Source organism: Zosterops lateralis (genome assembly GCF_965231275.1).
Source record: "Zosterops lateralis genome assembly, chromosome: 30".
Taxonomy (NCBI): domain Eukaryota; kingdom Metazoa; phylum Chordata; class Aves; order Passeriformes; family Zosteropidae; genus Zosterops; species Zosterops lateralis.
The window spans coordinates 2,853,479-2,879,178 of record NC_139790.1 but is presented as its reverse complement, the minus strand read 5'-3'; the positions used below and the strand labels follow the sequence as shown (position 1 = coordinate 2,879,178).

At 41.8% G+C, this 25,700-nt stretch overlaps 1 protein-coding gene across 1 annotated transcript in view; it reads left to right on the top strand.

Annotated features, from left to right (window-relative positions):
* Positions 1–11,238: 11,238 nt before the first annotated feature.
* EBF2 (EBF transcription factor 2) overlaps positions 11,239–25,700 on the top strand; it is a gene marked incomplete at its 3' end in the record, with an annotated part of 151,792 nt that continues 137,330 nt past the window's right edge. Inside the window, exons 1-6 of the mRNA XM_083880562.1 lie at positions 11,239–11,855; positions 14,557–14,713; positions 15,706–15,769; positions 16,036–16,091; positions 16,459–16,532; positions 24,765–24,833. Coding sequence (XP_083736688.1) covers positions 11,725–11,855; positions 14,557–14,713; positions 15,706–15,769; positions 16,036–16,091; positions 16,459–16,532; positions 24,765–24,833 — 551 coding nt within the window. The 5' untranslated portion in view covers positions 11,239–11,724. The remainder of the gene's footprint in view (positions 11,856–14,556; positions 14,714–15,705; positions 15,770–16,035; positions 16,092–16,458; positions 16,533–24,764; positions 24,834–25,700) is intronic.

Genomic DNA, 25,700 nt, shown 5'->3' with positions numbered 1-25,700 from the left:
GCATCATCAAATGATTTCTGTCACTCCTGTGGGTGATGTCCCCTGTCCTTGGACACTGCTCTGACTGAACAGAGAAAGGGGAAAATCAATGAACAAGTCCTTATTAATGATATTGTGCCACCCTGAGTGTTCTGAGTGTCCTGGGAGTGTCCCAAACTGGAGTCAAATCCTGGCTCTGGGGGGGAGTGTCCCACTGCTTCAAATTGGGGTCAAATCCCAGCTCTGGGGGTGCCTGTGCACAGCAGGGTGAAATCCAGCATTGGGAGGTTTTATCCTGGAGTAAAACTCATGAGAGTCTCAAATTGTGGAGCTCAGATATCAAATCTTGGGGCTCAAGCCCCTGGAGCATCATCAAGTGATTTCTGTCACTCCTATGGGTGATGTCCCCTGTCCTTGGACACTGCTCTGACTGAACAGAAAAAGGGGAAAATCAATGAACAACAAGTCCTTATTAATAATATTGTGTCACCCTGAGTGTTCTGAGGTTGTTTTTCCTTTTCCTGGCTTCTGTCTGTGCCTCTGCTCCATCCTCACCCCCCTCGTTGTTTCTCCCAAAGTTTGGATTGTGAGCAGAGCAGCAAAGGAGTTTTATCTCACCTGGGTTAGAAATTGGGTGCCAGGGTGGTGTAAAAGCACAAAGTCAGTCATAATTTGGTGTTTTGGCCTCCAAAGGGGGATATCAGTGGAGGCAGAGAGCACGTAGAAAATCTTCAAGGTTTGTGAAGAAAATCTTAAAGGTTTGTGGAGAAAATCTTAAAGGTTTGTGAAGAAAACCTAAAGGTTTGTGTAGAAAATCTTCAAGGTTTGTGAAGAAAATCTTAAAGGTTTGTGAAGAAAATCTTAAAGGTCTGTAAGAAAATCTTAAAGGTTTGTGTAGAAAATCTTCAAGGTTTGTGAAGAAAATCTTCAAGGTTTGTGAAGAAAACCTAAAGGTTTGTGAAGAAAATCTTAAAGATTTGTGCAGAAAATCTTAAAGGTTTGTGCAGAAAATCTTCAAGGTTTGTGACAGGTCTTTAAGATGTGTGACATGCGTTTGACCAGCAATGGTCACTGAACACTTTCCTGGGGCTCACACACCTCAAGGTGATGCTGAAGACATAAAATACCCTCGGCTGGTTCCAGGTCCAGGGGACACCAGTGACAACAGGACAGCTGAGCCAGTTCAGAGGGGTCAGAGCACCCTGAGCACACACAGCCTTGTGGTCCACACGAATCCTTTGGCTTCAGGGAAGGAAAACAGCCTCTGTTGTTTTCCAGAGCATGTGTTCAGAGCATCTGAAGGCTGGAATATGTCGAAGCATATGGTACATAATTCCCTTTCTTCCATTCACAGTCTGCAGTGCTGGTAAAGAACAAACTCAGCTTTCATTTGGAGATATTTCTGTTGCCATTTCTGTCTGGCGAGCTCAGCCTCCTCCTGAACCACTGAAATAGTATCAGGCTATTTAGTAAAATAGATTCTTTTTCCTCACTTGACTGATGAAAACGTGGTGCTTTACAAGCAGGCTGATCAAATCCTTTTAAGCATCAGAACCGTTTAGGGGTGAGAAAGTTTCAAAGCGTTGCTGCTCAGGCTGTTAAAATCAGTGATGAAAGAAACGCTTCAAATGGTGAACTGTAATTAAACAGTGCAGGAGGCCTGAAACTCTGGGAAGATTTTCTTTACCTCCTGGAAGATAATGTTTAGACTAACCTAAATTAAAAAGCTTTTTTTTTTTTTTTTTTTTTTTTTTTTTTTTTTTTTTAACTGGTTATGGGAAATAAAGGTGGCAAGATCTGAGCTGTCTTTCCCAAGTTGTAAAGCTCTGATTGTGGAATATTGGGGTTTTTTAATGCCTCTTTCTTGCCTAATGGAAAGAATAGTTAGATTAGATTAGATTTTTTTTGTTTATTTGTTTAGTTTATTTTAGCTTCTATTACCAGATGCTTTACAAGAAGGCACAAAAATCTTTACAGGAGGCAGGTGTTGTGATTATTGACCATCCAAGTGATTTTCCTGATCCTAATGTGGATTCCTAATATTTCCTAATCCCACCTTTTCTGTCAATTAAGGGCAAAGCTGGTAAATTTGGAATTAAACACCATTTTCATATTCCTGCTGCAATAACAGTTTGCATCAAAGTAGTTTTATATTCCCTGTCACTCAAGAGTATTCCAGTTTACATGTTAGGTTATAATTCATGGAAGAACCACAGGAATCTGCAATTTTTATCTTTTTTAACCCTTTTTAAAAGAAGAGTTTTTGCCCAGTGAGCTGCTTAAGGTTTGGTGATTTTGATCTGGCAAAGTGTCCCTGTGGCATCACTCGAGAGCAACTATTGATGTAATTAAAGTGAGACACCTGTTTAAGGCAGGGCTGCACTCAGCTGAGTGGGAAATAAAATAAAGAGGAATAAAAATCAGGCCCTGGCTGGGCAGATGTTTGAGCATGGGCAAAACAATTGCAGGCAAAACTGATAAATTTGGAATTAAACACCGTTTCCACATTCCTGCTGCAATAACCGTTTGCATCAAAGTAGTTTTGTACCCCTGTCACTTGAGATTATTCCAGTTTAACTGAATTTGTACTTTGTGGAAGAACCACAAAAATCTGCAATTTTTATCTTCTTAAACCCTTTTTAAAAGAGTGGGGTTTTTTTTCTAGTGAGCTGCTTAAGGTTTGGTGATTTTGATCTGGCAAAGTGTCCCTGTGGCATCACTCGAGAGCGACCATTGATGTAATTAAAGTGAGACACCTGTTTAAGGCAGGGCTGCACTCAGCTGAGTGGGAAATAAAATAAAGAGGAATAAAAATCAGGCCCTGACTGGGCAGATGTTTGAGCATGGGCAAAACTGGTAAATTTGGAATTAAACACCATTTCCATATTCCTGCTGCAATAACAGTTTGCATCAAAGTAGTTTTGTACCCCTGTCACTTGAGATTATTCCAGTTTAACTGAATTTGTACTTTGTGGAAGAACCACAAAAATCTGCAATTTTTATCTTCTTAAACCCTTTTTAAAAGAGTGGGGTTTTTTTTCTAGTGAGCTGCTTAAGGTTTGGTGATTTTGATCTGGCAAAGTGTCCCTGTGGCATCACTCGAGAGCAACTATTGATGTAATTAAAGTGAGACACCTGTTTAAGGCAGGGCTGCACTCAGCTGAGTGGGAAATAAAATAAAGAGGAATAAAAATCAGGCCCTGACTGGGCAGATGTTTGAGCATGGGCAAAACTGGTAAATTTGGAATTAAACACCATTTCCATATTCCTGCTGCAATAACAGTTTGCATCAAAGTAGTTTTGTACCCCTGTCACTTGAGATTATTCCAGTTTAACTGAATTTGTACTTTGTGGAAGAACCACAAAAATCTGCAATTTTTATCTTCTTAAACCCTTTTTAAAAGAGTGGGGTTTTTTTTCTAGTGAGCTGCTTAAGGTTTGGTGACTTTTGATCTGGCAAAGTGTCCCTGTGGCATCACTCGAGAGCAGCTATTGATGTAATTAAAGTGAGACACCTGTTTAAGGCAGGGCTGCACTCAGCTGAGTGGGAAATAAAATAAAGAGGAATAAAAATCAGGCCCTGGCTGGGCAGATGTTTGAGCATGGGCAAAACAATTGCAGGCAAAACTGATAAATTTGGAATTAAACACCATTTCCATATTCCTGCTGCAATAACAGTTTGCATCAAAGTAGTTTTGTACCCCTGTCACTTGAGATTATTCCAGTTTAACTGAATTTGTACTTTGTGGAAGAACCACAAAAATCTGCAATTTTTATCTTCTTAAACCCTTTTTAAAAGAGTGGGGTTTTTTTTCTAGTGAGCTGCTTAAGGTTTGGTGATTTTGATCTGGCAAAGTGTCCCTGTGGCATCACTCGAGAGCGACCATTGATGTAATTAAAGTGAGACACCTGTTTAAGGCAGGGCTGCACTCAGCTGAGTGGGAAATAAAATAAAGAGGAATAAAAATCAGGCCTTGACTGGGCAGATGTTTGAGCAGGAGGTTAAATGTGTCTGTGTCATCAAGTAATTCTTGTTAAACCACTCGAGTGGCTGGGGCAGGTTAAGTGGCAGCACAACGACGTTTGCAGTTCTGGGGATCACTTTTATTTGGTTCATTTGGTTAATGAATTAATTGAGTTCTGATCTCCACTGTGCCTGTGTTTATCCTGCTGCTTGTGGAGACTCTGTTTGACAGCTGGGGTTGGATGCTGAGCACACACCTGGAATAGAAAAGGCTGTGATAACCCAAACTCCTTCCAGTGAATATTTCAGATATTTATATACAAAGACATATTTAAAAGTTGACTTTGATTGCTTTCCACAGAGTTCAAAATGAAGGGAGAGGATCCCAGCACAAATACACACCCAATTCAAGTATTTTTTCCTGAGTGTGGTTGTTGCTTCAAACCTCCATGTGGTTACAAAAACAAACTCCTCAAATCTGCTTTATAAAATAAAATGGAACACACGCTCCCCACGGTAAAGTATCATTTGCTAACGTGTTCCAAAAAAGCAAAAGGCAGTAAAAGTATCTTTTAAGAGAGGGAAAAAAAAAAAAAAGTTGGATATAAAACGTAGCAGATGTGTTTTTCTGTTCTAGTGAAAAGAAAAAAAAAGGAAAAGAAAAAAAAAAAACAACAACACCTACTCATTGGAAGGAACAGGAGAGTCGGGAGTGGAGCTGATGGAGACAATGTTTTCTCTCTTTTGGGAAGGGACGAGGTGGGGGAGAAGTTATTAAATGTTTGCTTATGCATTTGTGAGTTTGAAAGTGTTCCAGGATGGGATGGGATGGGGATGGGATGGGGATGGGGATGGGGATGGGATGGGATGGGATTGGATGGGGATGGGATGGGGATGGGATGGGATGGGATGGGATGGGTGGGATGGAGTGGGGATGGGATGCGATGGGGTGGGATGGGATGGGGATGGGATGGGATGGGGATGGGATGGGGATGGGATGGGATGGGATGGGGATGGGGATGGGGATGGGGATGGGGTGGGATGGGATGGGATGGGTGGGATGGGATGGGATGGGATGGGTGGGATGGGGATGGGATGGGATGGGATAGGGTGGGATAGGATGGGATGGGATGGGATGGGATGAGGATGGGATGGGATGGGGATGGGATGGGATGGGATGGGATGGGATGGGATGGGATGGGGATGGGGATTGGGGATGGGATGGGGATGGGATGGGGATGGGATGGGATGGGGATGGGATGGGAGGGAGATGGGGATGAGATGGGATGGGATGGGGATGGGGATGGGGATGGGGTGGGATGGGGATGGGGATGGGATGGGATGGGATGGGATGGGTGGGATGGGATGGATGGGATGGGATGGGGATGGGGATTGGGGATGGGATGGGATGGGATGGGATGGGGATGGGATGGGATGGGGATGGGATGGGATGAGGATGAGGATGGGGACAGGGATGGGATGGGGATGGGGTGGGATGGGGATGGGATGGGATGAGGATGAGGATGGGGATGGGATGGGGATGGGGATGGGGTGGGATGAGGATGAGGATGGGATGGGATGAGGATGAGGATGGGGACAGGGATGGGATGGGATGGGATGGGATGGGGATGGGGATGGGGATGGGATGGGATGGGATGGGATGGGGATGGGATGGGATGGGGATGGGATGGGGATGGGATGGGATGGGGATGGGGATGGGGATGGGGATGGGGTGGGATGGGATGGGATGGGTGGGATGGGATGGGATGGGATGGGTGGGATGGGGATGGGATGGGGATGGGATAGGGTGGGATGGGATGGGATGGGATGGGATGGGATGAGGATGGGATGGGATGGGGATGGGATGGGATGGGATGGGATGGGATGGGATGGGATGGGGATGGGGATTGGGGATGGGATGGGGATGGGATGGGGATGGGATGGGATGGGGATGGGATGGGAGGGAGATGGGGATGAGATGGGATGGGATGGGGATGGGGATGGGGATGGGGTGGGATGGGGATGGGGATGGGATGGGATGGGATGGGATGGGATGGGATGGGATGGGATGGATGGGATGGGATGGGGATGGGGATTGGGGATGGGATGGGATGGGATGGGGATGGGATGGGATGGGGATGGGATGGGATGAGGATGAGGATGGGGACAGGGATGGGATGGGGATGGGGTGGGATGAGGATGAGGATGGGATGAGGATGAGGATGGGGATGGGGACAGGGATGGGGATGGGGATGGGGTGGGATGAGGATGAGGATGGGATGGGATGAGGATGAGGATGGGGACAGGGATGGGATGGGATGGGATGGGATGGGGATGGGGATGGGGATGGGATGGGATGGGATGGGATGGGGATGGGGTGGGGTGGGATGGGATGGGATGGGGATGGGATGGGGATGGGGTGGGATGGGGATGGGGATGGGATGGGGATGGGGTGGGATGGGATGGGATGGGATGGGGATGGGGTGGGATGGGATGGGGATGGGATGGGGATGGGGTGGGATGGGATGGGATGGGATGGGGATGGGGATGGGATGGGGATGGGGTGGGATGGGGATGGGGGTGGGATGGGGATGGGATGGGGATGGGGATGGGATGGGATGGGATGGGGATGGAGACGGGATGGGATAGGATGGGGATTGGGATGGGGATGGGGATGGGGCAGTTTGGGAGGGCCGATGAGTGTGAGGAGCTCCCGCAGTAAATGGTGCCTTTATGGTGCCACAGGGAAGGGAAAAAATAAAAGCAGAGAACCAGGCAGAGCTCAGGATTTCCCAGCTCTAAAGCCGTGTCTCTGCTCATTAATCCCAGCTCTAATCCCAGCTCTAATCCCAGCTCTAATCCCAGCTCTAATCCCAGCTCTAATCCCAGCTCCAATCCCAGCTCCAAGCCCAGCTCATTCACTGCTGGGGGCTCTGATGACCATCTATTGTTTTATACTCGAGGCTTCAACTTTTTTCCAGCAATCAGGTGGAGAGTTCTCTCCTGAGAAATGTGATATTTGTACAAAACCAGGTTTGTAATAAACATAACCAAAAGCACTGCAGCACTCCAGACCCTCTTTTGCAGTTTTTGCTGTTAAGAATCAAGTTGTTTCCAGGGTTTAGTTGCACCCACCTGAACTGCTTTAAACTCCCCTGTTAAAAACCTGTTAAGAAGGTTTTTTTCTTTATATATTTTAGTTAAATTGAGAGTCTCGTAAATGCAGAGCAATTTTCTGGTCTGGTTCTGTCTCCTCATCCCACAGCTCAGGGCTCATCCTGCTCCAGGTTTTTGTAGCCACATTTTCTATCCCAAACCATCCCAAGTGCAAGTGAATATTTTATTCACTCTAATGTTCGGCTCTCCAAAGTTATTTTCGGGGATTTCTTTGTTGAACACTGTTATTGTGTTGCTAAAAATGAGATTGATGTGTTCACGGCTCAGGGCTTGGAGGAAACATTTCCAAAAGACACATTTATTTATTTTTATTTTTTCTGGTACAGGTGCACTGGAAAAATGAATAAGATATCCACTGGAAGTGGATAAAGAGGGAAATATCTTAGTCATCCTTCTCCACTCTGACACTGATAATTTTAACCTGCAATTCGTTCCCTTGAGGCTCCTGAAGGTTGGTGAATTCTGGAACAAGAATTAAATATTTCCTTTGAAGCGTCTTTAGGCTCAGTTTAACTTTTTCCTTTTTTTTTTTTTGCTGACATTCTCCCCTTAAAATGAGAGGAAACAACAGCAGTCACAGATTATGTTTTAAATGGGTTAAACATTATTTTCTATCCATTTTTCCTCCTGCTGGAGGTCGCCGGGGAGTTAAAGTTGAGTCTGGTGTGCGGTTAAACAAATTCGAGCATCTTTTTTACCTCCCCAAACCTCCCCTGTCACCCTGAGCCGGGTGTGGAATATCCCTCCCTCCAGAGGGAAATATCAACACTCACAGAACCAGTTCCTTTCCAACCTCTCCCCACCCGGTTTTTCTTTTATTCCGAGGGTGGGAATGGCTGGGAATGACCCCGCGGGCTGGGGAGGCTCCGGTGGGGTTTGGGGGCTGCTCTTTCCCGGCCCTTTCCCCGGCCGGGCTCCCCTCGTCTCTGGGGGTGTTTATGGGGCTCCTCTCGGGGGCTCTGCCCGCCTGCCCCAGGTGGGTTTTGGGGTTTTTATTTCACTCTCGGAGTTCCGCGGTGCCTTTTACCGGCCGGTGGATTGAACTCCCCGAGCAGAACCGCGGGAACCTCTAAAGTGCAAACCCGGATTTAACTGGGGTTAAACGCCGCTTTTTTCTTTTTTTTTTCTTTTTTTTTCCTTTTTTTTTTTTTCTTTTTTTTTTTTTTTTTCTCTTTTTTTTCTTTTTTCTTTTTTTTTTTTCTCTTTTTCCTTTTTTTCTCTTTTCTTTTTTCTTCCTTTTTTCTTTTTTCCTTTTTTTCCTTTTTTCCTTTTTCCCTTTTCCCCTTTCCCTTTTTCCCTTTTCTCTTTTTTCTTTTCCCTTTTTCCCTTTTCCCTTTTTTCTTTTCCCTTTTTCCCTTTTCCCTTTTTTCTTTTCCCTTTTTCCCTTTTTCCTTTTTTCCTTTTTTCTCTTTTTTTTTTCTTTTTTCCTTTTCCTTTTTTCCTTTTTTTTCCTTTTTCCCTTTTTCCCTTTTTTTTCCTTTTCCCTTTTTCCCTTTTTCCTTTTTCCTTTTCCCTTTTCCCTTTTTCCCCCTTTTCCCTTTTCCCTTTTCCTTTTTCCCTTTTCCTTTTTCCTTTTTTCCCTTTCCCCCCTTTTTTTTTCTTTTGCCTTTTTTTCCCTTTCTCCTTTTTTCCTTTTTCCTTTTCCCTTTTCCTTTTTTTTCTTTTTTTTCCCCCTCTTTTTTTCTTTTTCCTTTTCTTTTCTTTTTCCTTTTTTTTTTTTTAATTTTTAATTTTTTTTCTGACCAAATTTACACCCAACCAATCCGAGCGAGGATCTTTCCTCTTGCTTTAAACCCACTTTGCGCTCGAAATGCGGACTCTGGCTCAGAAATCCCTGAATCCAACACTCAATAACTCTCGCCCTTTCCCAGCACATCTTTGCTCGGGGACGGGCTCGGGTTTATCTCTGGGGGGGTAAATAAATGACAATTGGGGTTATTTGTTATGGGGGGAGTTTTGTCCCTGTGAACGCCCCGGGGTTGGGCACAGGGAATTCCTGCCCCGCTTTGGGATAAACAGGGGAAGGGTCGGGGAGGCACCGCCAGGAATTGTCTTAGTGCAGAGAGGGGGTTTGATTCGGGGAAATGGTAAAAAAAACCCAAAAAACCCCCACTATAACATGCCTTACCATCGTTTGGATATTGATCTTGTATGTTCTGGTTTATCACTTTTTTAAAAAAAAATTTTTAAAAGTTTTTTTAAAGTTTTTTTTTTTTGTGTGTGTGTGTGTATGTGTTTGTTTGTTTGTTTTATTTGGTTTTTTTGTGGGTTTTTTGTTGTTTTTTGTTGTTGTTTTATTGTTTTTTTATTTTTGTGGGGTTTTTTTATTTTTGTGGTTTTTTTTGGGTTTTTTTCTGTTTTTTTTTTTGTTGTTTGTTTGTTTTTGTCTTATTTTTATTATTATTATTGTTGGTGGTGTTTTTTTTTCTTTTTTTTTTTTTTTTTTTTTTTTTTTTTTTTAAAATATCTTGTCCTATTCAGTTGGTTTGACCCTTTTTAATACAGAAAAACCACACCTCCGACATTGTACCCTGAAATATTTACCTCCACCAAACTGCTGTTACTTTTTTTTTTTTCTTCAACGCTTAAAATCACGACCAGACTCCCCTTTTACCAACCTGGTAAAAAATCCCTCCCTTTTTATTTCTCAATATAAATACAAAGTGATCCCAGCAAAGCTCCTGGAACAAACATTGGCCCATCAGTCCATCCAATGCCAGGAGAAATCCCAGTCCCTCAAATCCTGCCTCAATTAAAGACACAATTTTATAAAACTTTTATAGGAAGGTTCTCATTTGAGGTGTTTTTCTTTGGTTTTTTTTTTTTTTTTTTTTTTTTTTTTTTTTTTTTTTTTTTTGAGGAAACTGCGTGAAAATAATTTAGTGTTTAATTTGAATGGTGGGTGGGAGGAGTTCTGATTTAACCTGAAATGGAAATTATAATTTTATCCCGTTAAAAAAAAAAAAAATTCAAATATTTAGCAGGTTAAAAAGAGGAGCTGCACATAATAACGAATGAGGGAAATCCTGGAATCCTTTCTCTGCGCCTTTAGCCGGGGACCATCTGATCCTGCTCTGGCAGATGGTCCCTGAGCACACATTTGCATTCATTGTCCTCAAAGCTGTTTTAGGCATTTCCGAGGCGGATCCATCCCGGGATCAGAATACAGAAACGCCGGGAGGGGAAATATCACCGAGACAGAGCAGGTTAAAAAATAAAAAAATATATATATATATATAAATAAACTGAAATAGAGGCAGACACAGGGACAGTCCTGGGAGCGGCTCCGGTTTTATTTAATGGGAAGAAACTGCCTAAAAAAGATGGAGAAAAAGTGAAAAAGTGAGAGTTGACAGCTGTCAGGGTGTGATTTGGGCTTTGCTGGGTTTCTGGCGGTCCCGGCTGTTCCTGTCCCCTGTCCCGGCCTTTCCCGGGACATTTCTGTCCCTCCCAGTGAATTTCCAGTTTAAATCCCCCGCCGGGGAGAGGAGCGGCTCTGCCCGGCTCCGGCGGGCACAGGGACACACATCGCTGCTCTGGGGACATTTGGGGTGTTCCGGGCCGGGCCAGGCCGGGTGAGGCTGTCGGGATATCGCGATAAACCATTAACCCAGCGCTGTTCCCCTGCCCGGGCTCCTTCCAGCCCGTCCCGCAGCTCCAGCACAGCTCAGACATCCTGGGCCAGCACAGTTCAGACATTCTGGGGTAGCCCAGTTCGTATATTCAGAGGCAGCACAATTCGGTGTGGAGCTGTCAGCCTGGGGCGATAAACCCATCGCGATAAACTCGTGTTTTCCCCTTCCACTCGCGCTGTTTCCCCGCCGGTCGCGCTGCTTTAGGGCTGCCTGTGCGCTCCTGGGCAGTGGGGCTGCCGAGCTATACCCATAACTCAGTCACGACATCCCCTATCGCGACATCCCCATCGCGACCCCGCTCTGCTCCATCCCCGCAGCCGCGCGGGGTGAATGGAGGGGGCGGAGCGCTGGGGCGGGGAGGGGGCGGAGCTTTACCGCGCGTCTTACCCAATAGCAGCTCTGAATGCAAATGAGATGCCCTTATATGGCTTTATCCCCGCCCCCGGCCCCGCCCCTCGGTGTGTGTCCCATTCATGCCGGGCGGGCTCGGGGGCGGGGGCGGGGCCAGGCCCGGGACCCGCCGCTCCTTCCCCGCTCTGTCCCCGCTGGGTCCGGCCCTTTGCCGCGGTTTCCCCACGCCCGGCTCTTTCCTTCCCTCCCTTCTCCTGCCCGGGTTAGGCGGCGATCCGATCCCATCCGGCCTCCCGAGGAGCAGGTGGTGCTGCCGGCGGTGGGCTGCGGGTGCGGATGGAGGATGACGGTGCCAGGCGAGGCTGAATCAGCGTGACTTTCACTCCGAGACAGGAAAATAAACTTTCTTCGCCTCCCCATCCTCGCCTTGAAAACACGCAGCGCTGAAAAGAAGAAGAAGTTGGTTTTTTTAAAGCTGGACTTCACTTTTCCTGGGATTTGCGTGTCACAGTCAAAGGCTGCGTCGTTTTATTTTTATTTTTTTTTAATATTTTTTTTATTCCTTCTCCCTTTATCTCCCCGAAAGGAAACTGTTGCTAGTCGGAATAGACTTTTTAAATGTTTGGAATTCAAGATACTTTAGGAAGAGGACCAATTCTGAAAGACAAATCCCTGGGCTCCGAGATGGATTCTGTCAGGTCCTGGGTCAGGAACGTCGGGGTTGTGGATGCGAATGTGGCAGCACAAAGGTAACCGGGACTTTCTTTTTTTTCTCTCCCCTTTTCCCTCTGCTTGTTATTTAATAAAAAAAAAAAAAAAAAAAAAAAAAAAAAAAAAAAAAAAAAAGGTTTTTTTTTGTTTGTTTTTTGTTTTTTCGTTTTTTTGTTTTTTTTTTTTTTTTTTTCTGTTGTTCGTAATTTAATATTAAATTTATTTCCTTCCTCTCTTTCCCCTCCCGGGTCTCCTCCAGTCTGAAGGAGGAGTGAAGGTTGGAGTTTAAAACCCAGAGAACATCAGGAGTCTAAGACCCAGTGCGGGATGGGATCACCCTGTAATTTCTGTCCTGGAGGGATGTGCAGGACCCCGGGCTGGTTATTCCCATCAATCCTGGTCTCTGTTACCCCAACAGGAGAGGGGACCGAGTCAGAATTAAATGTAAATGTCAAACCGCAGCTCCTCCAAATCAAAATAATATTTCTATTTAATTCAGGGTGAGCATCACCCAAATCCTCACCTGGGGGTTCAGAGCCAGCACCTGCCTGGGGCTCCCAGGGCTGTGCTGAGCCCAAATCCCTTTCAGCACCCCAAAATCCATTTTAACATCCCCCAAATCCCTCTGAACACCCCCAAATCCCTCTGAACACCCCCAAATCCCTCTGAGCATCCCAAAATTGGGATCTGGCTCTTTGTTTCCTTTTTTTTTTTTTTTTTTTTTTTTTTTTTTTTTGCCGGGTTATCTCCCTTTCCACCTCCCCCTTTTTTATTTTCCCTCCCCAGCCAAGTGGGCACAGTTCAGTTATCCCACTCTCTTCCCGTTAGGGGTAAAAACCATGAAAACTCTTTTTTTAGGTATTTTTTTAAATCCTTGTTCTCTGTATAGCTTAAAAATAAAAAGTTTTAAGAAATTAATAGAGTCGGGAAAGGTTAAATCAGGAACCCCGGGAGTGGGGCTGATTTTATTCAGTATTAGAGATAAAGGGAAGGGCAGGGAAGAGCAGAGGGGACTTGGGATGGATCAGGGATGTTTCAGAAATAACCCATTTGTGTCCTCACCCCCGGCCTGATCCCACACTGAGGTTTCCCAGCGCCAGGGGAGGAGTTATCAGAGTTTTATCCATGTCCGTAACGCGTTTAATAAAACAGTTAAAGGGGGAAGAGGTTTATCCTGGAGAAAATCGAAAGTAAAAGGAAGCGGCTCCTCACCAGAGTCCAATTCACGGAGGAGCTTTTTTGGGTCTTTTTTTTTTTTTTTTTTTTTTTTTTTCCTCCCAAATATCCCGAACAAAGCGATAAATCCGGATTTTTTGGGGCAGCCCCGAGGCGGGCGCGGTTGTGGTGAGTTCGCACCGTCCCCTCGTTGGCGAGGAAAGCGCAGGGAAACATCTGGAACTCCCTGGAAGACCCAAATACTTTCTCCAGAGCTATTTTGGGGATAAAACCCAAACCTGTCCGGCTCCCGACTAGTCTGGCACACAGAATTCATCCCCTATTAAGTAATTTTGAGGCGTGAAGCGATTTTCTGGGAATTGGCTTTAGGGAGAGGGAAATACAACTGATTCCACACAGAAATAAAAGTGCACTCGGGGGTGTTGGGGGTAAACAGGAGCCGGGAAATGCGTGGGAAACACCACAAGGTTTTTCTGCACTCGGGGACAGGATTTTCCCGAGGGCTGGGTAACCCCAGAATGAATTTTTTGGGTTTAAATCAGAGATGGAATTGGCAGGGATCGGTTCAAATCAGTGGGTGACTAAAAGTCAAACTTGGCTGAGCAAAACGGGGATGCCCCAGAACCCGCCCGTAGGAAAGGAGGGTTGGGGTCTGCAGGGAAAAAGGGATGAGCAGAGAAAAGGGGTGAGGAAAGAAAAGGGGTGAGGAAAGAAAAGGGGTGAGCAAAGAAATGAGATGTGCAGAGAAAAGGGATGTGCAAGGAAAAGGTGTGAGCAAAGAGAAGGATGTGCAAAGAAAAAAGATGAGCAAAGAGAAGGGGTGAGCAAAGGGATGTGCAAAGAACAGGGGTGTGCAAAGAGAAGGAATGTGCAAAGAGAAGGGATGAGCAGAGAAAAGGAGTGTGCAAAGAAAAGGGGTGTGCAAAGAGAAGGGTGTGCAAAGAGAAGGGGTGAGCAAAGAAAAAGGATGAGGAAAGAAAAGGGATGTGCAAAGAAAAGGGTGTGCAAAGAAAAGGAGTGAGCAAAGAGAAGGAGTGTGCAAAGGGATGAGCAAAGAAAAGGGATGTGCAAAGAGAAGGGATGTGCAAAAAAAAAAAGGGATGTGCAAAGAACAGGGGTGTGCAAAGAAAAGGGTGAGCAAAGAGAAGGGGTGAGCAAGGAGAAGGGGTGAGCAAGGAGAAGGGATGTGCAGAGAGCCCTCGCAGAGCCCCTGCCCGCCCTCCCCACCCCGCCGAGCTCCAGCCGGGAGCGGTGACAGGCCGGGAAAAATAACCGGGACCGGGAGAAATAACCGGGACCGGGAGAAATAACCGGGGCCAGGAAAACACTCTCAGCCCCGTGTGAGCACCAGCGCTGTCCTCGGGCTGTGCGGGGAGCGGGGCCAAAATTCACATTTCAGCATCTCCCCATCCCCTCGCGGCTGCAGCTCCGGGCATCGCTCTGCCTCCTTCTTGTCTTGTTGGTTTTTATTTTATTTTATATTTTTTTTTGGCCGTTTTCTCTCTGCACAAGCTGGTAACGTGTTTGTCTCTCCCCTCCCCATCCCGTGTGTTTCCTCCACAGCGGAGTGGCTTTGTCCAGAGCCCACTTTGAGAAGCAGCCACCCTCCAACTTGAGGAAATCCAATTTCTTTCACTTTGTTCTGGCTCTCTACGACAGACAGGGGCAGCCCGTGGAAATAGAGAGGACAGCTTTTGTGGACTTTGTAGAGAATGATAAAGTAAGGCTCCTTATTCTTCTTCTTCTTCCTCTTTTCCTCTCCAATTTTGGTCTTTTCTCCTCCCAGCTGAGCTGCCAACTTTTATTACTTGTTGTCCCTAATAAAATCCAGCCGTGGTTTGGGCAGGTTCAGGTTCAGGTAGCTCTGTCTGTGCTGATGTGGATAAAAAAAAAAGGGTTGGAAGACTTTGTCTGTATCAGAATTTTCATATAAAAAATAAGATAAATAAAATTCATGGGAGGATAAATTCATTTCTTTTATTTTATTTTATTTTTAACCTACCACGTTTTCCAGGTTTTGTTAGTACCCAAACAGAAGTGGAATCTGACCTGTAACATGTCAGATTATCGTATTATATGTCTTTCCTAAGGCTCCAAAGTCAATGGCAGGGCTTGAAAAGCTTTTGCTTTCAGATTTTAATTCCATCTCTTGACCACTTTGCGTTTTTTCAATTATTTTCATAGCCGTGAACAAGATTTTTTTTTTTTTGAACTGCGAATCATAAATAATTATCTTATTAATTAGGGAGAAATCGCATTTAAAAAAAAAAAGTGTAAAAAACACGCCTGTACCACAACCTTCAGGAAATAAATCTCAATTTTTGACTCAAAAGTGACACTATTGCAGAGCAGTGACCACGGTGGGATCAAAAGATGTTGTCAATCTGGGCTGATCTGAAATGCACAAATTCCTCTCAATTTTTACAGCCTCAAAAAAAGTTGAGTGGCAAAATAAGAGAGGGAAAGAAAGTTGTTGAAGTCGTGCAGGAAAAGATGTCAGCAGCGTTTTGTAGTTTGTCCCGGGTCACTCGGAAGGTTAACACACCCCAATCAGAGGATTCACCTCTCAGAATTTTAATCAACTTTGTTGTCGCTTCCATCGTGATTATTATCAGCTCTTGCATTTTAAATGTGCCAAGTGTAACTTCTGGAAGGATTTCTTTTTTTTTTTTTTTTTCCTTTTTTTTTTTTCTTTACAAATTCCCTTTGCAGGAACAAGGCAACGAGAAGACCAACAACGGCACCCACTACAAACTGCAGCTCCTCTACAGCAACGGTGAGTTCCCTTCTCTGGGGCTGCCTGGGATTCCCAAAATACACTGAATTTCCCCTGTTTGAGGCCTCATTCAGTGCAGGGATGGGCCCTGGAGTTTAGGTGGGCTCAGGGAACAGGATTACCTGGGATGGTGAGGGTCTAACAGGGCACCAAAATGGGTTTTAGGGCTGTTTTTAGGGCCAGGTGCCTGCAGGGTGTTTATTTTAGAATATTTTATTTAGAGGTGCCTGTAGGGTGTTTATTTACCCCTGTTCTCGTCGCTGCAGGTGTCAGGACAGAGCAGGATCTCTATGTGAGGCTCATTGATTCTGTCACCAAGCAGGTGAGCAGGGCTCTGCTGTCCCACCTCATCCTCCCTTTCTCTGCTCAACATTCCCGTGCACATTTCCCTTCTCTGCTTCACTTTGCTTCTCTCTGTCCCTTCCTTTGCTTCACTCTGGTGTTCCAGACCGACTTTGGAGTGTAATAAAAAACTCTGCTTTAAATCTCTGTTTTTAATTTTTTTTCCCCTCTCTGTAGATTGTAGTTTTTTCATCCACTTTGTAGCGATATTTATATAAAACTCTTTTCCCTGCACGTAAAAGGAAAGGAGTTTATTTGCAGGGAATTGCAAATCACACCTGACCATCCTAAGGAATAAATAACCCACCCTGATGCTCCTGGCTCACCCCTTCTCTTCATTCTTGCAGCCCATAACTTACGAAGGGCAGAACAAGAACCCCGAGATGTGCCGGGTGCTGCTCACCCACGAGGTGATGTGCAGGTAAGACGGTTTTTATTAACATTTAAATCGTTAAATTTATTAACAATTCATCAAGTGCTGGGAGAGCCTCTCCCAGGAAATTTTGGGTAAAGAGAGTTTGATTTTTGTTGTTTGTTTATTGTGTTTTTGGCTTAGAGAGGGTTTTTATGTAGTCAGAATTTCTCTTTATATTTGCTTGGGTTCAAAATAGATATTTGGGGGTGTTTCCTATTTTTTTTTTCTATTTATTTTTCCTGCAGGAGATTCAGCTGCACTATTTTTGTTTCAAGTAGGCCTTTGCCTGTGTTGTTTAAATCAAGACTTTAATGTGCTCATTGCTCATAAAATTTCTGCTCACCTCAGGAGAACCAGCAGTTTAACTTTTATATTTTTACCTGGAAAACTGCAAGTTGTTCTTCGTGTAAACTTCTTTTGGTGAAATATTTTAATTTGCTTAATTAAAGCATCATCGTTAACGCTCTTTAATTTTGGGCAGTTCTACCTCAAAAAGAAAAAAAAACAAAACTCTCAAACCTTTCCTTTCTATACAGGTGAACGATATTTAGGGGCCTTGTACTTTTTTAATTAAAAAAAGAGAAAAGATACTATTTTTAGCATTTAAATTTATAAATTAGAGGGTGAAACGACTCGAGGATGTTTTTAATAACTTTTGTATAAGTCTGAACTTACATGTACCTTATGTATGTATGTCGTGCTTCCATGGTAACTTATTACTTTTCCTGTTCCCGGGTAATTAAATTTTTTTTTTTTTCAATACATATAATAATGCAAACAGTCAATGTTCTTATATTAAAATGTGCATAGAACGTTCATAAAACAAGAGGCAAAAACCACTCCTGACCTTTATTAAACACGGTTTGTGATTTATTGTATCAGTGGGAGAGGGTTAAGCTGTTGGACTCAAAAGTTGCTTCTTTTAATGGTGCAGTTTGCTACTTGATTGTTGTTTTTTTTTAAAGTTTTTATTAAAATAACCTTTTAAGTTAATGTAGCAGTGAGAGAAGCTTATTTGGACAGAATTTTTATCAAGGGAAAGTCTTTTATCAAGGGAAAGTCTTTTATCAAGGGAAAGTCTTAGTTTCAATACTTAATTACGTCAACAATTCCATTACTTTTTAACGTAACATGAACCAGGTATTGAGTATGAAACAAATGTTTCATTTCTCAGTTGTGTGCAGCTCTCATTAATTAAATAAACGAGCTTTTGACCAGCATTTCCATATTTGTGGCCAAACACAAGGGGAGGGATGCGTTGGGTGGGATTTTACAAGGACCTGGTGATGTAGTGGCAAAGATCAAAGGTGTGTAAGTGACTTTGTGGCACGCCTAGAACTCATGTACATAATTATATATCTATTTATATATGGGTATGTGTATATGGATCTGTGCTGCTGAAAGGTTTCACTACAACCAGGTGAGAACAGGAGAGGAAAACTCTCATTTCTGGTGCAGTTGGGTGGTGGATTGTGATGAGAGCAGTGAGCCCATTCCCTGTCTCCTCTCCCCCTGCACAGAGCCTGGCTCTGGTTTGGGACTTCGACCATTTCAGCTCCTTCTCCTCCAAAATGGACTTGTTTGATTTAAAATTAATTTGGGCTTTCCCCTTCTCCTTCCTCCCCCTGCCTTTCTGGGTACCAAATGCTGTGCTCAGCGTTGATATTTCCGAGCCCCAGCGATGCCTGCAAACCTCCTCCGCGCTGGGTTCGAGGCGGCGTCACCCAAACCTGAGCCAATATTCTGATTATTCTCATCTCTGCTGCTTGATAGGTTCACCAAGGGAGAATTACAACTCGGGGCCGTCCTCCCCGTGTAAAACACAGATTAGTGCAGGGAATCAAAAAGCGTTCTGTATCCTAATGAAGACGTTTGGTGTTAAATGTGGTGTTTTCCTGGAGCATCTCCGAGCGCCGCAGTCGTCGCCTCCAATAACGCACCAGGGGAACGGCTCCGGCTCTAGTTAAACTTGACATTTTATTTTTTATTTCTTTTAAGTACAATAATCAAATCTTCCTCATTGTGCGCCGCTTAAGTGGCGGCATCAATTTTTTAAAGCCCCCGTCGTTTAGTTTGCATTAGGAACAGTATATAAAATTTTAATGCACTGTACCCACTCTGCTGTCGGAATTGATGCCTCCTGCTTTTGAAAAGGGAAAAAACGAGGAGGGTCTGTCTGTCTTTCTGCTCCTCTTCCAATCCTCCCTAGTTAAAGGCTTTTTTTGGGGGGAGGATTTTTCTGTGCATAACCACACACACAGAGAGATATTTTTATTTTTATTTTTATTTTTTTTGCCTCGAAAAGTGGCTGTGTCTCCCTCAGACAGTGACAGATGCCTGCTTAGCAGGAAAGTTGTCCAAATATTGATACGGCTGCACCAATCTGTCACAGCCATTGAAAGTTCAGCTCTCAATAATTAGTGCTTTCAGTGCTTCCAGTGCGAGGCTCCATTTATTCCTTTCCAATATGGGAATTGAAAAAAAAAAAAAAACCTGGAAAAAAAAAAAATCTGAAAAAAAAAAAAATCTGAAAAAAAAATAATCTGGAAAAAAAATCTGGAAAATAAAAAATCTGGAAAAAAAAATCTGGAAAAAAAAAATCTGGAAAAAAAATCTGGAAAAAAAAATCTGGAAAATAAAAAAAATCTGGAAAAAAAATACTTTTTTTTTTTTTTTTTTTTTTTTTTGCCATTTGGCTCCTTAAGAACAACTCCCATTAGGCGAGTTTATGTATTGAATAACACAATCCTAAGGGCTGGAAAAAAAAAAAATCAAGGTAAAACAACCTCCCCTTCTCCCTCATCTTCTTCCTTTCCTTCCAATTCCCCACTAAGAGGAAAACTCGTTGTTATGCTGCTGCCGGCAGCCCCATCCGCCCCCAATGCTCGGAGGGGTTAAAAGGTATTATAATTGGAACAGAAGTATCTCAGGGTCTACAGCTGGCTAATAACAGAGCTGTATTGAGCGCAGCGAGCCCCACAGCTGTGACTTTGGCCACAAGGCTCAGCCTAGACGGGAGCTCTAATCAGCTGGGCCAGGCGGCCGCTGGGGCCCGTGCCTTTATGGCCAGATGGTGTGAATTTAGACACTTTTGTTATGCAATTGCAGGGAGGAGTTGGGCAGGAGAAAACAAAACAAAGGCCACCATGCTGAGAGCTTATTTGAGTTTGAAATTAGAGACGGGATTTTTTTTTTTTTTTTTTTTTTTTAAATGAAATTTTTTTATTATTTTGGTGTTGGGGTGAAGGGAAGGACGTTGAGGGATGGGTTTTGGTCGAGTAGGAATGGATGGAAGTTGAGGGATGGATTTTAAAAGTGTTTATGAAGAGGGGAAAGGATGGAAGTTGAGGGATGGATTTTAAGAGTGTTTTAGTCAAGTATAAGGAGGGGAATGGATGGAAGTTGAGGAACGGATTATAAAAGTGTTTATGAAGAAGGGAAAGGATGGAAGTCGAGGGATGGATTTTAAAAGTATTTTAGTCAAGTATAAGGAAGAGAATGGATGGAAGTTAAGGGATGGAATTTAAAAGTCTTTTAGTCAAGTATGACGAAGGGAATGGATGGAAGTTAAGGGATGGGTTTTAATAGTGCTTTAGTCAAGTACAAGGAGAGGAAAGGATGGAAGTTTGGCTTTGGGATGAGGTTTCTGGAGTGCTCAGTTTGTAGGGCTGGGGATGTCTCTGGAAATAAAATCTTGATTTTTAAGCCACCATGCTGCGAGCTTATTTGAGTTTGAAATTAGAGAGCGGGTGGGTTTTTTTAAATTTTTATTATTATTGTTATTATTTTTATTGTTTTGGTGTTGGGGTGAAGGGAAGGACGTTGAGGGATGGGTTTTGGAAGGGTTTTGGTCAAGTAGGAAAGGATGGAAGTTGAGGGATGGATTTTAAAAGTACTTTGTCCAAGTATAAAGAGGGGAAATGATGGAAGTTAAGAGATGGATTTTAAAAGTGTTTTAGTCAAGTATGAGGAAAGGAAAGGTTGGAAGAGGAAGGGGACTGATTTTAAAAGTGTTTTAGCCAAGTACAAGGAGAGGAAAGGATGGAAGTTTGGCTTTGGGATGAGGTTTCTGGGGTGCTCAGTTTGTAGGGCTGGGGATGTCTCTGGAAATAAAATCTTGATTTTTAAGGCACCACGCTGTGAGCTTATTTGAGTTTGAAATTAGAGACGGGAATTTTTTTTTTTTTTTTTTTTTTTAAATGAAATTTTTTTATTATTTTGGTGTTGGGGTGAAGGGAAGGACGTTGAGGGATGGATTTTGAAAGGGTTTTGGTCAAGCAGGAAATGATGGAAGTTAAGAGATGGATTTTAAAAGTATGAAGAGGGGAAAGGATGGAAGTTGAGGGATGGATTTTAAGAGTGTTTTATTCAAGCATGAGGAGGGGAAAAGATGCAAGTTTGGCTTTTGGCTTTGGGATGAGGTTTCAGTTTGTAGGACTGGGGATGTCTCTGGGAGCTTTCTGGGTTCGCTTTTAGTTTTTTTCCTTGACCATCCTTAACACAAACCATCATTTCCCTGAAGCAGATCTAACTAGAGGGGAAAATATAACAACAAAAGGTGTAGAAAATCATCTTAACCCTCGATATTCTTGTCTGAGGCAAATGAGCATCTCCAAAGGTGTGTTCCCAACCCAACGCTGAACAGAAATGTAAATATTGGTCAAGTCACACCAATATTGATCAATATCGGTCAATATTAGTCAATATTGGTGAAGTCATGCCAATAATTTGCTCGAAGAGAATATTGAAGGTTTGATCCTGGACCACCAGAGTTTGGGGGTTTTGGTTTGGGCTGAAATTGGAACAATTCTGTTACAGACAGAACTGGTGAAACCAACTGAGTGGGAATGTCATTGATTTATTATTATTATTATTATTATTTTGGTGTTGGGGTGAGAGGAGGAAAGTTGAGGGATGGATTTTAAAAGTGTTTTAGTCAAATATGAGGAGAACAAAGGATGGAAGTTTGGCTTTGGGATGATATGGGGTGAAACACCTGGAAATGGGGATTTAGGAGGAATTTTTTGCTAAATTTTGGGCTGGAACATCTTCAGTCCCACTCTGATTTATCTGCAAACAAATCCTTCACTTGACTCTTCTCCCTCATCAAAAAAAAAAAAAATTTCCATATATTTGGGTTTAGAAAGTACCAGGGTCAAAGGGGAAAAAGTTTATCACTTACCAAGATCTTTTCCCCAACTGTGACAGGAATGCAGATATCAGTCAAATATTTGGGGAACTTCAGCTGCAAGGCACAGTTCTAGGGAGGAAAAAGTCTGAATATTACAAATACAAAGTTCAGAACTGCCATAATTGTGGCAATAGAAATAAACCGAGAATAATAAATAGAAATAAACCAAGAATAATAAATAGAAATAAACCAAGGTTCGTTTGTTTGTGAACTCAGCCAGGTCGTGCTCAATCTCACAGAATTTCCTCCTAAAACAGAATTCACACTGAAACACTCCAAGAAGTGGCACCACCCCTGGAACCACCACAGAAATATTTAGAAAACCTGGTTCTTTTTTTTTTTTTCTTTATTATAATGGCCAGTAAACCAGCAGAGATTTTATTCCAAATGTTCTTTTCCATTTGTTATTTTATTGGAGATGCCAAAGTGCATCCCAAGTTTATCTTCCTTTAAGAGGATTTTCTGCTTTTTTGGGGAGTTTATTACAATTTTCTCCTTTAAAAAGTGTCTCCCTTCTTTGCTCCTGGAATAAAAACACCCCATTATTTTTCTAAACACCAATTAGGCAGCAAAACTCATAAAAGATGCACCAAAAATAAAGTTGGAAGGAGGAAGAGAGGGAGGGTGATGCTGTGGCCTGGTGTGGATTTCCAGAGCTGCACTGAAATGATGGAGTTGTGACAATTTACAGCAGCTCGAGGGGCTGCCCCAGGGAGTTTTAAATATTTAGTGTTTCCTTTTATTTTAAAAAAGGAGCAGCATCGATGAATAAGTGCAGGTTTTTGAGGCAAAGGAGGGAGTGTAGGAATGTTGAAACAGTTTGAGCTGCTGTTCAAATAAATCTGCAAATCCCAGCCCCAGAGCAGGAACTTCCTGGAAACTGGAGGAAATGTTGAGATTTTTTCACATCTAAAAGAGTTTTTTGGGTTGTTTTTTTTTTTCCTAAATTCTCATTTTAGGCGTTTATAATTGAATATTTACTGTATCAAGAAAAACATTCCGACTTTATTTTGTATTTTGTTCTGCCTTCAATGAAGACAAGTTATTTATTTATTTATTTAATATTTATTTATTTACTTTTTATTTTGTTGCTATTTCATCTATCTATTTATCTATCTTTATATAATATATATTTATATATAATATATCTTATATAAAATATATATTTTATATTAATATATCAATATAGTTATATATTTAAATAATATATATATTTATTTATATATATATATTTATTTATATATAATTTTTTTAAAAAATTACTTTTATTCTTCTTGAAATCGCCTCCCCAGTAGGAGAACTCTGACATTCAGAATCCTTGAGATATTTTTGCAGGTGCATTCAGCACCCCCCTCTATAAAATACCCACCCCAAAATTTCTACATGTCCATGGATGCAGAATGTGGAAAAAACATCTTCTGGAAAGTTCTGGTGCCTTCTGAGGGATGTGGGAATTCTGATTGAGGCTTTTTAAACTTTTGGATGTCTCCATCCTCCCCATCCCCTGTTGGCTTTGGAATAAAAAAACCTGAGTGTGAAAACAAAAAATCTTAAATCTTCTCTGCGTTTTCAAATTATTAAAAGTGAGGATTTCAGAGCAAGGATTGTTTTTAAAACATATTAAAAATTTAAAATCTTTTAGACTCAAATACTGTGTGTGCTGGGAGCATCACCCATGCCAGTGATCACATCAATGGAAATAAAATCCTGATTTTTAAAATTTTTATCATCATTTATTATAATTAATATTATCACAGGATGTGTATAAATTAATGCTTAACCTTAAGGGTTTATCACTGAAATGATTGCAAAGAGATTCCACAAAAACATCTCCTCAGATCCTTCGTAGGATCTCAGTGTGTTCAGTCTCTGGTTTTTCACAGAGTGCCAAAGTTTTCAGTCAGCACATAAAATTAGATATTTAATAATAATAAAAAATGAAGTTTTATATATAAATAAATAAATATATATATATATAAAATAACATTATTGGAATTAACCATTAGGTTGCTTTTAATGACTCCTAACACCCCTTGATGTGCTTTTATCCCCCATAACCCATTTGGTTGTGCCTTTAATGACATTATGACATCTGTTAATCACTTCTTAGACCTTTATAAACATCACCTCAGTCTCCAGTGTGCCCACAGTGCTGCTCATTTTTGGCTGGGAAATTCAGGGTGGATTGCAGGAGCCAAGTGCCAAACTCCAGCTGGAACCAGCCAGGATTGAGGCATTTAATTCCTTTAATTTTTCCTTCTGGAAAGCAGAATTTATATATGTATATATATGTATGTATATGTATATGTATATATATGAATATGTATATATATATGTATATGTATATCTATTTCTATGTCTATATCTATATGTGTATTTATATGTGCATATGTATGTGTATATCAATATGTATATTTTATATATATTTTTATATATTTTCCCTTCTGGAAAGCAGAATTTATATATGTATGTATATGTATATGTATATGTATATCTATATCTATATCTATATCTATCTATATATACATATCTATATTATATCTATATGTGTATTTATATGTGTATATATATGTATATATCAATGTGTATATTATATATATATATTTATATATTTTCCCTTCTGGAAAGCAGAATTTATATATATATATATATATATATATGTGTATATCTATATCTATCTCTATATATGTATATCTATATTATATCTATATGTGTATTTATATGTGTATATATATGTGTATTTTTATATATGTGTATATCAATATGTATATTTTATATATTTTTATATGTATATTTTTATATATATGTATATCTATACATATATATATGTATATCTATATGTATATATAATTTTAATATATATATAAAATATACATATATATACATTTATGATTTTTATTTTAATATACTTTTATAGATATACATATATACAATTTCTCTTCCAGGCCTATATCAAATGCTGAAGGTTTTCTGACACACTTTGAGCTGGTTCTTTGCTCTCAAATGCCCCAGTGGTTGTTTAATTTTGGGTTTTTTTCCCTCTCCAGTCGGTGCTGTGAGAAGAAAAGTTGTGGCAACAGGAACGAGACTCCGTCCGACCCTGTGATCATCGACAGGTAGGAAATGAAACTTCGTTTTTCCTGCAAAAAAATCTCAAAAAATTGTTGTTTTTTCACTTTGAACGGTCTGAGGTTGTTCCTCCTTCATTATCTGTCAATGTCTGCCTTGTCAAAATTGATGTTTGGTTTTCTAAATGAAGTTTTGGCTTTGTTGTGAATATATTTTTATTTTATTGTGACTATATTTTTTATAAAAAAATGTTTTATATGTTTTTATTGTGAAATATTCCGTGTGAGCACCTGGAACGTTCTCTCCTCCCCAACTGCTGAGACAGATAAACCTGGCAGCTCCAGGGATGTTCTTTAGCAAAAAAACCCAACACTTTTGTAAAAATCTGGGCAGAAAGGGAGGGATAAAAAGGCAAAATGCAAAAATTTTGTAAATAGAAATATAACAAGACAAAAAAACCAAAACATGGAATCTGACAGGTGGGGATTGTGACCAATTTTATGCAGAAGAGTTTTGTGTATGACCCACTTTCAGTTCCAGGTTTGGGTCCTTTTGCCAATTTTTAGGTCAATTGTGTGGATTTGGGGGAGAGTTAAAAACTTCCTTGGTGTGGAACTCACTGAACGTGGAAAGGTTTGAAATCTGGAGCCCAGCAAGGCTCAGATTTTATTTTTTCAAGGGAAAATAAAACCAGGCAGAGCTGCCCCAGAAAGGAGCAAACCCGTTCAAGGGCTCCAGAAGGGGAACGGTAAATAAGGAAAAATTGGGGAAAAAAATGTTTTCCCCCAGATTATTCTGTAGTAACTGTTGAAGGGTTTATTTTCCCTCCAGGAGAGCTGAGTGGATTATTTTAGAGTCAGTTTTTATTCCTGTCTGTGCCTGGCCCGATCTATCTCCTTTCTAAGCTTTATTTG